The sequence below is a fragment of the Hermetia illucens genome, chromosome 3 (genome assembly GCF_905115235.1).
Source record: "Hermetia illucens chromosome 3, iHerIll2.2.curated.20191125, whole genome shotgun sequence".
NCBI classification, from domain to species: Eukaryota; Metazoa; Arthropoda; class Insecta; order Diptera; family Stratiomyidae; genus Hermetia; species Hermetia illucens.
Window position 1 is genome coordinate 144,037,151 of NC_051851.1, and position 13,328 is coordinate 144,050,478.

General features: G+C 47.7%; 2 protein-coding genes and 1 non-coding gene across 3 annotated transcripts; 2 read left to right on the plus strand and 1 right to left on the minus strand.

The window, feature by feature from the left end:
- Positions 1 to 3,211: 3,211 nt before the first annotated feature.
- On the plus strand, positions 3,212 to 3,954 carry LOC119651385 (small integral membrane protein 4). The gene is made up of 3 exons (XM_038054964.1): positions 3,212 to 3,350; positions 3,418 to 3,631; positions 3,695 to 3,954. The coding sequence occupies exons 2-3, from the start codon at positions 3,478 to 3,480 to the stop codon at positions 3,805 to 3,807; spliced, it is 267 nt and encodes an 88-aa protein (XP_037910892.1). The 5' UTR covers positions 3,212 to 3,350; positions 3,418 to 3,477; the 3' UTR covers positions 3,808 to 3,954.
- On the plus strand, positions 3,827 to 4,154 carry LOC119651387 (protein brawnin). Its single transcript, XM_038054965.1, has one exon. The coding sequence runs from the start codon at positions 3,865 to 3,867 to the stop codon at positions 4,057 to 4,059; it is 195 nt and encodes a 64-aa protein (XP_037910893.1). The 5' UTR covers positions 3,827 to 3,864; the 3' UTR covers positions 4,060 to 4,154.
- An 8,766-nt stretch (positions 4,155 to 12,920) lies between these two features.
- Positions 12,921 to 13,004, minus strand: Trnal-uaa. Its single transcript has one exon. It is a non-coding gene; the product is annotated as a tRNA-Leu (tRNA).
- Positions 13,005 to 13,328: the final 324 nt, after the last annotated feature.

Sequence of the window (13,328 nt, forward strand, 5' to 3'; positions counted from 1 at the left end):
CTGAGTCCGCATCTTGCGGCCCACAGGCACATCCCTGACACTAATATCACCAAGTCGTCGGCATACGCCACCACCTTCACCCTGCTGCTGTCCAATTTACGTAAAATTTTGTCCATTACTATTAACCAGAACATCGGTGAGTTGGCATCACCCTGGGGCGTGCCTCTGTTCACAGCTCTGGTCAAGTGGTTGCCTCCCAGATTGGACTGGATTATCCTGGTACTCAGCATGGATATAATCCAATACGTGAGATACCCCTCCAATCCAATACCGGTCAAGGCTTCCTTGAAGGCGTTGGTACTGACATTGTTGAAAGCTCCCTCTATATCCAAGAATGCAGCAAGGGTGTACTGCTTGTACTGCAGCGACCGCTCAACCGTGCTAATTAGCTCGTGGAGGGCGGTTTCTGTGGATTTTCCTTTGAGGTAGGCATGCTGGGACTTAGAGAAAGGCGTTCTCTCCATAATCGTACAGGACGCGTTTTAGGGCCGTCAGCACGAAAGAGGTCAGGCTGATTTGTCGAAAGTCCTTCGCGGACTCATGACCGCGCCTGCCCGCTTTCGGTATGAAAACCACCCGTGCGCGCCTTCAGGACTGCGGTACATATCCTAAAGTGATGCAGTTCCGGTAAATCTCAACAAGCCACGGGACAAACCTTTCCTGCTGCTTTTGTAGCATGACTGACATTATGCCATCTGGGCCTGGAGATTTGTATGCGGAGAAGCTGTTTATAGCCGAGCCGATCCTATCCCCGGTAATTACCGATTTGATAGTCTCGCACAGCTGGGGTTGCCGCAAAACCCTCCAAGCGAGGTTCTGACTCACAGTCCTCCTCGTTGGAGGGAAAGTGCGTTTGCACCAGCAGCTCCAAGGTTTCGCTAGAAGATTCCGTCCAGGAGCCTTGCGACTTTTTAAGCTAGGATGGACTCTTATGTTCCTTGGACAGAATCTTACTGAGCCTCGCGGATTGACTAGTGCTTTCAATGTTCTGACAATAGTCTAGCCAAGACCGCCTCTTGGCGGTCCTGATGGCCGACTTGGACTTCTTCAGGCGGTCCTTGTATGGCTGCCAGTATTTTTGCCTGTAGCAGATGTTGAAGATTTCTCTGGTCAGCTTCCTGAGACTAGAGAGATCTTCGTTCCACCACGGTGGCAGGGTCTTTTTGCTGTACTTCGCAGGGCACGAGACTTTGAAGGCGGTATCAAATGCCTTCTCCAGAACCCCGACCTTTGACTCAAGTTCGTCTGTCGTGCCAATCCTACCAATTTGCGCGCCGGAGAGTTTGTTCTTAATTACCTAACCAAACTTTCTCCAGTCGATCCTCCTGGGGTCTCTCAAGGGCTTGGAGACCTCTGCGGCGAGATCTAGACTGAAGAGTATCCAACTGTGGTCAGAGAAGGATCTCTGGTCAGACACTTTCCAGTCCTATACCCTAAGAATCCCGTTGTCGGTTATTAGGGTGATATCAAGGACCTCCTCTAAACCGTCGCAGTTCTCCGAGCAGGGGAAATGAAAGGTTAGTGTACTGCCCCTGTTACACACGGATAGATTTGAAGTAATAATAAAATCAAAGAATGACTCACCTCTTTCGTTGATTTTGGAGCTGCCCCAAAGCGTATGCCTTGCATTCGCGTCGCAGCCTATCAGCAGGTTGCTTTCTTTACTGTTATGGTGTTCGTCAAATGTTGTAGTTCTTCTGGTGGAGCTGATCGGTCGTGAGCCATGTAAGCCGAGGAAATATACACGTTCTCTGCCCCCGTCTGCTCCAACTTGACCACAACTAGGTCAGTGGAACTCAGGTTCGGGCACAGGAAAGCGTGCAGACTCTTCCTCGCAAGAATACATGCTCTAGGTTTATCCTGGTCAGCGTCTCCTGTGCTGTGGAATAAATTAAAATATTTGCTTTGGAGCCCTTTGATGGTTCGGTCGCTTCCGACCCAGGCCTCCTGTATTAATGCGATGTCGATGTCTTCCTCTAAGAGAAAGACGAGCAGATTAGCCGAGGCGCACTTTGAGTGCTGCAGATTTATCTGCGTTACCCTCAGCATGATTTGCTTGCGTGGGGGGTTTGTCAGCCCCCGTCGGACCGTCGATCGTCATCTCCTCCAACAGCTGGTTGGCGGCGTCGATTGGGTCTAGGTCGTGGCCTTCTGGTACTGGCTCTTGAGCAGGACACCCGTGGACCTTCGCTTCCGGCGACCGACATTCTTGTCGGTTTTCGCTTTCGAGGGATCCCCCGACGCTGAGGGCTTCGGGTCAGGAGTACTATGTCTAGTACTCGCTTCACCCAACTAGTCCGTCTGCTGCCTCGCTCCGTGAGGTCCCTGCGGTTGGTTTCAGCACAACGGTGCTACGGCTGGCACCGAGTGTACTGCTCTCGACGGCCACTGTCTCCTGGCTGGAGGTCAGCAGCTCGTCCTCCGATGATGCCGCTGGCATCATCGCCTCCTCTTCTATCGTCGTTTTTGTTTTTTTGATAATTGAGTCCATGTCTTGGTCCCACGAGTAGTCCGGGAAGAATGTCCACCCTGGCTGGCCCGGCCACCAGGGTAAGGGTCTTATTTGAAACTGAAGGTGCCCAAGGCATTCAGAGTTCGCATACCAAAGACCAAGCTCCCCATTGGCCACGCAGCCCTCGGCGTATGCTGCTCCACCTTGGCCACCTTGGCCACCCCGGGCTGTTGCTTCAGTCCATCCCCCGCCAGATCTACTTACCCCTAACACATGACTAGCAGACAAGCAGATCCTCGTCAGTTGGATGAGTCTACTCCCAGCCCGGCCCTACACACTCTTGGCCCGCCCGAAGACGGTTTCCAGGGGCCACCACGCGGAGGTCGTGTGAGGACTTGCCGAATTATGCAACTTTAACCTGAAGCATAATCAGACCGGGCCGCCGGATACCGGTTTTGCGCCGTTGATGATGATGACTAATGGTAGAGGGTCTGAGCTTCAAAATGGTATATAGGGCGGAAGTGTGGATGCCGGAAAAATTTCTGAAATTTCGAGGAATCTTGGGAATGACTTGAAAGCTGATATCTCGGTTAATATTGATTACTTCTGTGAATTTGTTAATATTGCTAATTTCCGAAGCGGAGTGGGGTGTCGGAGGTGAGAATGTGGGGGAAATGGCGGTAGATGGCGGTGTTGGTTTGAGTAGTGGATGGGAGTGCAGCTGAAACGCAAACCTGCGTGTTCAGTTTTAGAAGTAGCCTTAATAGTTGGCTGTCAAATGCTGTTCCGCTGTCAGTCGTGTGCCGGTGCACCTGGGTTGAAGGTTGGTTGTTAATTGGTTTTGGTGTGAATTCGAGGAGAAAGTAACTCAGAAATCCTAGTCTGTAATGGCCGTGAGGTATCGGCTGAGTGTCATGCAATTTTTCTTGCGTTTGCCCTTATATAACGCGATGTTTTGGTTTTAGGTTAAGTTGAATGGGGGCTCTCGTTGGAAATATTTAGTTGCAAATCCCATTGGATTCGTTATGAAATTCTACAGTTCTGGATTGAGACATTTCCTGGACAGTTGGCCTGGTAAGAAGCGTTTCGGAATCTACAGGTTCCTGCCGGCGTTCTTCCTCCTGGGGGCCGCTCTGGAGTATTCCATGATCAATTGGACAGTTGGCGAGACAAATTTCTGTGAGTGGTCCATCCCCCCTGAATCGATGGTTTTGTAACCAATTCATGTCGTTCCCTTTCCAGATAGGACCTTCAAGAGGAGGCAGGCGAAAAATTTGATAGAGGACGGCCTAGAAAGTCACAGCATCCAAATTCCTTCGGAAACAAAAGCCACTCCCGCGTCGAAGGCGTTGTAGGGACTGAGTATCTTCTGACCCTTGCTTGGGACCTGGTGCGCGCTTGTGGTCACCGATATGCCTGCCGGAGTGTCGTGGGCTCAGTATTCGAAATTCTTCGTCGCCGCCATGCTCTCCATGCTCGCCGGCTCCCAAGTGGTCCACATGTACTACCGGCCGCTGGACGACCTGGACGTGTACATACAAAAGGAACTGGAGAGCGTGGAGGGGGAGGCAAAGAAGGGTGGCGCGAAATTGACCGATGACAGCTGATATTTGCGAACTTTTACATTTAAGAGTAGAATTAAAATCATTTTGTTGGTAGAAAGTAGGATTCGCATAAAATAAAATGTTAATATCGAGTTGAAGGCGGGAGTTTCAAATTTGCTATGAACTGTCCTTGAGGAAGATGTTTTCCGCCCTGGCTACGGTTTTCTCTACCCAAGACCTGTAGTGAACAAGCAGGAAAATTTTGAAGAGGGAGGCGGCGGAGGCAAACTCAATATTGAGCTGTTGGCTTGGGCATAATTGCAGAGGCCAGCGACAAGCTCAGATATGGTACAGATACTATCTGAATTGAGGGGATTGGAAGGAGGAGCCGAGTGACGAATACCAGGGGCTAGATCTTACTTGAAACTTTTGATAGTTGGATATTGTACTGACCAACGTTGGATGCATGCCAACCTCCCTAGATAAATGGTTATTCTGGACACATCCACACGACGTCTGGAGTTCTAGATCATAACGGAGGAGTCTGCGGACCAAAAACCGAGAAAGAAAGTTTCTTTCCAATTGCTATGGTCCGCCATCAAGTGGACAGTGGATTCAGGGCTCCCTCATATTCCTAAAAAAATTTAAAAGGCTAGGCTGGGTCGCCAAGTTGACTTACTTCAGTACTTAAAACGTGGCAGGTGAGCTTTCACCATACCCACGGTGATAACCAGGGTGCGATCCTCGGCATTGGAAACGAAAAAGCGATAGTCCAGAGCTCAATATAAGCATACCTTGACATATCACGTTAATTCCTTACATGACCTCCTCGTGGTGGCCGCTGGAAACCGTTTTCAGATGGCCCAAGAGTGTATAGGGCCAAGCTGGGAGTAGCCTCATCCAACTGACGAGTAGATCTGGCGGGGGGATGGACCGAAGGAATAGCCCGGGGATTGTCCTCCCTGCACCGGAGAAGGTGCTAATAGTTCCACAAGCCAAGGTGGAACAGCATACGCCGAGGGCTGCGTGGCCAATGGGGAGCTTGGTCTTTAGTATGCGAACTCTGAATACCTTGGGCACCTTCAGTTTCAAATAAGACCCTTACCCTGGTGGCCGGGCCAGCCAGGGTGGATATTCTTCCCGGACTACTCGTCGGACCAAGACATGGACTCAATTAACAAAAAAACTAAAACCACGATAGAAGAGGAGGAGATGATGCCAGGCGCATCATCGGAGGACGAGCTGCTGGCCTCCAGCCAGGAGACAGTGGCCGTCGAGAGCAGTACACTCGGTGCCAGCCGTAGCACCGTTGTGCTGAAACCAACCGCAGGGACCTCTCGGAGCGAGGCGTCAGACGGACTAGTGGTTTCCAGCCTAGAACCCACTGCCGTCAAGCTGGGTGTAGCGAGTACCAGACATAGTACTCCTGACCCGAAGCCCTCAGCGTCGGGGGATCCCTCGAAAGTGAAAACCGACAAGAATGTCAGTCACCGGAAACCGGCTAAGAAGCGAAGGTCCACGGGTGTCCTGCTCAAGAGCCAGTACCAGAAGGCCATGCATATTCTCGGCAAGATTGCTAAGAATAAGGAGGCCGGTACTGTTGACGAGCGGGATGAAAAAGACCTCGCTAAATACCAGGCGATTGTCGAGAAATACTAAAGCAAAAGCCTGGCAGACGAGCGGAAGACGAAGCCCATCGCTTTAAAATGCAACCGATCTCAAGACAAGGTCGACCAAGATCAGAAGCGGAGCAGAGTGGGCAAGAGCTCAGATGCTAAGCAACATCTAAAGAAATTTGCGCAGTAACAGTCAGCCGACGGGCCACGAACTGCGAAACCCTTCGGCGACATAGCCAGGAGTCACTTACGTGTGGCGCTGGCGGATGGTAATTCTGCTAGCGGCAAACTAGCGCCGGAGGTGTGGATTAGTGTTGAGGCCAGGCTGTCGGGAATGGTCTTTGAGCATCTCCTGGACACCGAAGGCAAACACGCGGGACTCATCCCCTGCTTTGATTCCTCTCAGGTGGTCCGTGGGTTCTACGTTATAACTTGCGTGGACCAGTTATCTAGGGAGTTTCTCGGTGCGTGCGTCGCTAAGATCAGCAACGTCCGGAAGGGCGTAAAGCTCAAGATCATCCCTTACGTCGAGATTCCCAGGAGACCGGTCGCTCGCATCTGGTTCCCGAAGATCCGCATAGATAAGAACAAGCTCGTCCAATTCTTGCGCCTTCAAAACCCCAGGATTCCCATGGACGACTAGGTTGTCGTCAAGGAGGAGGACCTCAGACAAACAGCCAACCTTTACTACTCAGTATAAGCGAAGTGTACCTAAGGCACTGAAAAAAGCCGACTATAAAGTGCGGTTCGGAGTGAGGAATGCAAAGGTAAAAGTGTTACGCTCTGCAAAACCGAACGACGACCTAGATCCAATCGACGCCGCCAACGAGCTGTTGAAGGAGATGACGATCTACGGTCCGACGGGGACTGACGAACCCCCCACGCAAGCAGATCATGTTGAGGGACACAGAGATAAATCTGCAGCACTCGAAACGCACCTAATCTGCTTGTCTTCCTCTTAGAGGAAGACATCGACATCGCAATAATACAGGAGCTCTGGGTCGGAGGCGCCTGAACTACCAAAGGTCTCAAAAGCAAATATTTCAATTTATTTCACAGCACATGAGACGCTGATCAGGACAGACCTAGAGCATGAATTCTTTCGAGGAAGAGTCTGTATGCTTTTCTGTGTCCGGACCTGAGTTCCAGTGACCCAGTCGCGGTCAAGCTGGAGCAGGCGGGGGCAGAGAACGCGTATATTTCCGCGGCTTACATAGCTCCTGCCCGATCAGCCCCGCCAGAAGAACTACAACATCTGGCGAACACCATAGCAATAAAGAAAGCCAACCTTTTGATAGGCTGCGGCGCCAATGCAAGTTATACGCTTTGGGGCAGCTCGGGAATCAACGAAAGAGGTGAGTCATTCTTTAATTTTATTATTACTTCAAACCTATCGGAGTGTAACAGGGGCAGTACACCAACCTTCCATATCCCCAGCTCGGAGAACTGTGACGGTTGGGAAGAGATGCTTGATATCACCCTAATAACCGATAATTCTTAGGGTGGAGGACTGGACAGTGTCTGACCAGAAATCCTTCTCGGATTACAGTTGGATACTTTTCAGTCTAGATCTCGCCGCAGAGGTCTCCAAATCCATCAGAGACCCCAGGAGAATCGACTGGAGAAAGTTTGGTCAAATAAGAGAGAACAACCTCTCCGGTGCGCAAATTGGTAAGATTGGAACGACAAACGAACTGGAGTCAAAGGTCGGGGCTCTGGAAAAGGTATTCGATACCGCCTTTAAAGTCTCGTGCCCTACTAAGTACAGCAAAAGGACACTGCCACCGCGTTGGAATGAAGACCTCTCCAGCCTTAGGAAGCTAACCAAGGAAATCTTCAACATCTGCTACAGGCATCAACATTAGCAGCTATACAAAGACTGCCTGAAGATGTACAATTCGGCCATCAAGACCGGCAAGAGGCGGGCTTGGTTGGACTAATGTCACAACATCGAAAGCACCAACAAATCCGCGAGGCTCAATAAGATTCTGACCAAGGAACATAGGAGCCCATCTTTTATTAGTGAGGATAAGATCGGCTGGACTATAAACAGCTTCTCCGCATGTAAATATCCGGGTCTAGATGGCATAATGCCAGCCATGCTACAGAAGCAGCAGGAATGTGTTGCGCCGTGGCTTGTTGCGATTTACTGAAGCTGTATCTCTTTAGGATACGTACCACAGTCCTGGAGACACGCACGAGTGGTTTTCATACCGAAGCCGGGCAACCGCGGCCAAGAATTCGCGAAGGACTTTTGATCATTCAGCCTCACCTCTTTCGTGTTGAAGACCCTAGAACGCGTCCAAAACATGCACTTAAGAGCGATTATGGAGACAAAGTTTTTCTCCAAGTCCCAGCATGCCTACGTCAAAGTTAAATCCCCAGAAAACACTCTTCACGAGGTAATTGGCACGATTGAGCAGTCGCTACTTCAGTAGTATACCCTAGCTGCCTTCTTGGATACAGAGGGAGCATTCAACAACGTTAGTACCAATGCCATTAAGGCGGTCTTGACCAGTATTGCGTTGCTGGTGTATCTTACGTATTGGATTATATCCATACTAAGTACCAGTATCATCCAATCCTATCTGGGAGGCAACCACTTGACCAGAGCTGTGAACAGAGGCATGCCCCAGGGCGGCGTCATCACTTCAGTACTCTGTTTAATAGTAATGGGCGAAATTTTACGAATATTGGACAGGACTTCACCTCACTGCTGTGGCGTATGCCGACGACTTGGTGATATTAGTGTCTGGGATGTGTCCGTCAATTATGAGTGACATCGTGGAAGGAGCGTAGTGAAAGGTGTGATTGTGGATCGCATAAACCCAACGAAAACGGTACTGATGCTATTCATCAGCAAGACAAGGGTACCTGAATTCCATGTACCACGGCTGAATGAACAAAGATTAATTTTTTCCTCTAATGTAAAGTATCTGAGTGTAATCCTGGATGCAAAGCTAAATTGGAGATTGAACATAAAACTGAGTGTTAAGAAGCCCTGCATGGCCTTCTTTGCCTGCAAGAGAACCTTTGCAAATAAATGGGGTCTCTGGCCGAGGATGATTCTCTGGACGTACACCGCTGTGGTGCGTCCAATCGTAACGCACGACTCTATTCAATGATGGCAGATTTTGAGCAAAATATACAGTAGAAGGAAGCTTAATAGGATTCAAAGAACCGCGTGTGCAGTTGCTACTGGGGCTCTGTAGCCCTGCCCGGCAGATATTCTCAATGTACTCCTGCATCTCGTCCCCCTAGACCACCACATTAAACATATTGCAGTGTGGAGTGCCGTTAGACTACGTGAGTACGGATGCTGGATAGCGAAACCCTGCGCCACAGTAACATCTCAGACGAAGTACCTCGGGAAATCTGGACATTCCCCACGCAAGCTGAATTTCACAAGAAACTTTCCTGAGGACTTTCCAACCAAAGCAAAGTAAAAGACCGGCGGCGTATTGCAAGGATATGACGCAGTATTCTTCACCGATGGATCAAAGATGGTCTCTGGAGTCGGTGCGGGCGTTTTCTCGAATACACACGAGTTGTATAGTCTATCAGGTTTCGTCAGTGTATACCAAGCGGAAGTGCTGGTGATACTGGAAGTCTGTCGTCATTCTAACCGACAGCCAAGCGGCCATTAAGGCTTTGTACTCAACGACGGCATCCTCCAGGCGGTTCGATCAAGGTTTCATAGAAACATTATCATCATTAACGGCGCAACAACCGATATCCGGTCTAGGCCTGTCTTAATAAGGAACTCCAGACACCCCGGTTTTGGACCAAAGTCCATCAATTCGATGTCCCTAAAAGCTGTCTGGCGTCTTGACCTACGCCATCACACCATCTTAGGCAGGGTCTGCCTCGTCTTCTTTTCTACCCTGCCTTTATACACTTTCCGGACTGGATAATCCCCATCAATGCGGATTAAGTGACCAGCCCACCGCAGCCTATTAAGCCAGATTTTACTCAAAACCAGATGGTCGTGGTATCGCTTATAGATTTTGTCGTTATGTAGGCTATGGAATCGTCCATCCTCATGTAGGGGGCCAAAAATTCTTCGAAGGATTCTTCTTTCGAATGCGGCCAAGAGATTGCAATTTTTCTTGGAGGAGGAATACATAAGGACTGGCAAGTCTTGTACAGTAAGAGCTTTGACCTTATGATGAGAGTTTCGAGCGAGACAGTTTTTGTAAGCTGAAATATGCTCTGTTGGCTGCCAGCAAGCGTGCGTGGATTTCATCATCATAGCTGTTATCGGCTGTGATTTTCGATCCTAGATAGAAGAAATTTTCAGCGATCTCAAAGTTGTAGTCTCATATCTTCATTGTTTTCGTTTGATCAGTGCGATTCGAAGCTGTTGGTTCTTTGGTGTTGACGTTGACACCATGCACTTCGTCTTGCCCTCATTAATGTGCAGTCCGAGATCTCGCGTCGTCTGCTCGATCTGGATGAAGGTAGACTGTACATCTCTTGTTGTTCTTCCCATCATGTTAATATTATCAACGTAGGCCAGTAATTGGGTGGACTTGGATGGTGCTTCTCGTACTTAGATCTGCATCGCGAATGACTTTCTTCAAGGCCAGGGTAAAGAGGACGCATGATAGGGCATCCCCTTGTCTTAGGCCGTTGTTAATGTTGAATCGTCTCGAGAGTGATCCTGCTGCTTTTATCTGGCCCGAACTCTCTTATCACCGTGTATGGTTTTTCCCTGACTATGGTCTCATAGGCGGCCTTAAAGTCGATGAAAAGATAGTGCAACTAATATCCATGTTCTAACAGTTTTTCCATCGCAGAGCGAAGATCTGATCTGTTCCTGATTTGCCAAAACTGAAGCCTCTTTGGTATAGGCCAATGATATTCTTATCGTATGGGGCTATCCGGCCTAGCAAGATAGAGGAGAATATCTAATAGATGGTACTCAGCAAAGTGATACCTCCATAATTGCTGCACTGCGTGATATCCCCCTTTTTATGTATGAGACAGAGAATGCCTCGTTGTCAGTCGTCAGGCGGTGGATTGAACGAACTGTTTCTTCTACGTTTGGTGGTGGCAGCATTTGTCCGACGTCTTCAGTTGACGGGACCTCCAACTCGCCAATATTTCGGTTGATCAGCAGTTCATCAAAATACTCAACCCATAGCTCCAATATGCCCATTCTGTCGGAAATCAGATTTCTGTCTTTGGATCTCTGTTGACTGCGATTATTCCGGTATCCATTTCCACCTTATAGGTGTTATGGAGGCCTATGTTGTGAATGGCTTTAGTATTCACTCTCACTTGATTGTTAGAGGGGATTGTAGGTGGTGTTGTAATACGAGCCTGGAACACCATGCCAACGAGATAGTGATCCAAGTCAATATTGGCCCCCCTATATGTTCTGACATTCATCAAGGCTGAGAGGTGGCGATTTATTGCATCTGGCATCTCGAGAGGCCCACATATGTTTATGGACCGCTGGACCAGGTACTTCCAACAACCATTTCGTGCGATTCTGCTATCTGGTATCCTTCTGCGACTCTGCAGTCTCCTCTGTAGGGGCGTGAACGTTTATGGGACTTATATTTCTAAATTTGCCTCGCAGTCTTCATTTTTTGGCTGACTAAGAAATCCACTCTGAGCACGTGGTTTACTAGGTGGCTCCTATAATATATCGTGTAGTGGCTCTTCTCCAGTAAACCGGTCCAACGCATTTCCTGCAACGTTGTTATATCGGCTCTATATTGGGACAGGGTGTCGGCTGCTTGGCAGCGCCATCTCTGTACAGGGAACGTACGTTCCATGAGAAAATGAGCAAATCGTTGTTCGGTTGTCGTTGCCGGATTCGTCGTTGTAAAGTCCATCCTGTCCGAGGCTCCTTTCGTGGCTTCGTAACTTCGGTTTTCCGTGAAGGGTTGTCAGCTCTACCCAACCCCCAACCTAGAGGACCAATAGGACAATTTGCCTCGTTTTTAGGCCTGAAGACTTGCCTTCATCCTTCTCTGTCTGCAGCTTTTAGTTAAGAAAGAGCTCCCAGCGATCACCACGTGGAGGTGGAGATAGGGTTTAGTAGTAAAGCTGGTTGGTTGGTTCAACAGACGTTTCCCAGGTTTTGTGCTCCATTGTGGATACCAATCCACGTTTCACCCTGGAACTATACTACCCTTTGACCACTATCTAAATTATTGGTTTACACAAACGGCCACTAAAAAAATTATGAAGACTACTAATTTGATGTGTTTATGTTACGTTTATTTCCTTTATTGAACATGTGATGATTGATTTTATTATCAACGAATTTTATAAACTTTTCTTTGAATCTCTGAAAGTAAGGTGATTCGTTGGTCGTAATTTAATACAACAATCGATTTACTAACAATACATTTTAGCGATGACCTCATTTTTGGTGGTAGTATTAACGAATCTGTGATCATCTTGCCAAGTTGGAATTTTGAAATCGAATTTCTCTAAGACTTTTTTACTGATTGTCATAGATATGAACTCTATTCATAAATAGAGATGATACCTACAAATTTTAATTCATAACTTTTCTTTAGCCATAATAGTTCCAAAGATAGAAGATGTTCATTAAATTTCACTACCCATTGCGTCGATTATCAGCAATTTGAGGTTTCGTAATGATATTACCTTGTCTAGTCTGTGTACACTGAGGGAGTTGCGAGCGTCCAACTGTCAAAACGGAATTTTGAGGAGGGCATTGTTTAGAAAATACATTCGTGTATCTGTTTTGAATATCATGTAATTTAATGCTATGACTATCTCAGCAATCTCGTCCTTCTGGGTATCGGAAAGAATTAATTCCTGGTTTGACATTTCGTTTCAATGTTTTTGAACTAATGACCCACCAACGGACATAGATCGTCACGAGGGAAGTGTGGGCGAAAACTGACGTTTACGAATAATGCTCGCGATTTACCGGAAACCTCAAACAGTACGTTTCGAAAGGAAACTCATCTACAGTTACAACTAATCGTTGTATTATCCGGTAGAGGGATCCCGCGTCGGAGAGGAGGCACCATGTGTCTTGGCTCTATTTAAGTTCGCAAGGAACTGTGGTATGAATCTTCTGTCAGATTACGAGCTTTGGTTTGAGTCTAGAATGAAAAGCCTTTTCAATGGCCCGAATTTGATTTGTATCAATCTCCATTCACTCTCAAATGTTCGTTTCAATCTAAAGCGGAATCTAAGGAAATTAAGGAATTGTATAAAAATGCGTAATGGGAAATGAATTTTCAATAAAATGATTTATAATTTCATGAAAACAAAATATTTTGTACAAAAAACCAAAAAAGGAACTTGTCCGATTGTCAGGTGTGGGGTTCGAACCCACGCTCCCTCTCGGGAACCAGAGCTTAAATCTGGCGCCTTAGACCGCTCGGCCAACCTGACTTACATCCGTCTTTGTATATATGTTCACATAACGGAACCTTTCATTTAGTTTTCGTGTTCGACCAGATGTTTCTAAGAATAAACGAAAAAAAATTTCCATTAAAAAGAAAGTGGACTCAATAGATCTGAACAGCTCTAAAGGTAAGCGTCTTAAGAAATGTGCCTTTATTTCAAGTTGCAGTAAAATCGTGTAATTGACAGAATGGGCAGAAAAGTTAATAGTCCAGCAGCCATAAAAGGAGCCATTCTTGCTCTCATTCGTAATAGTTTCACTTCCCAAATTACCACATCAGTTAAAAAAAGTTAATTGGGAATGCTCATTTG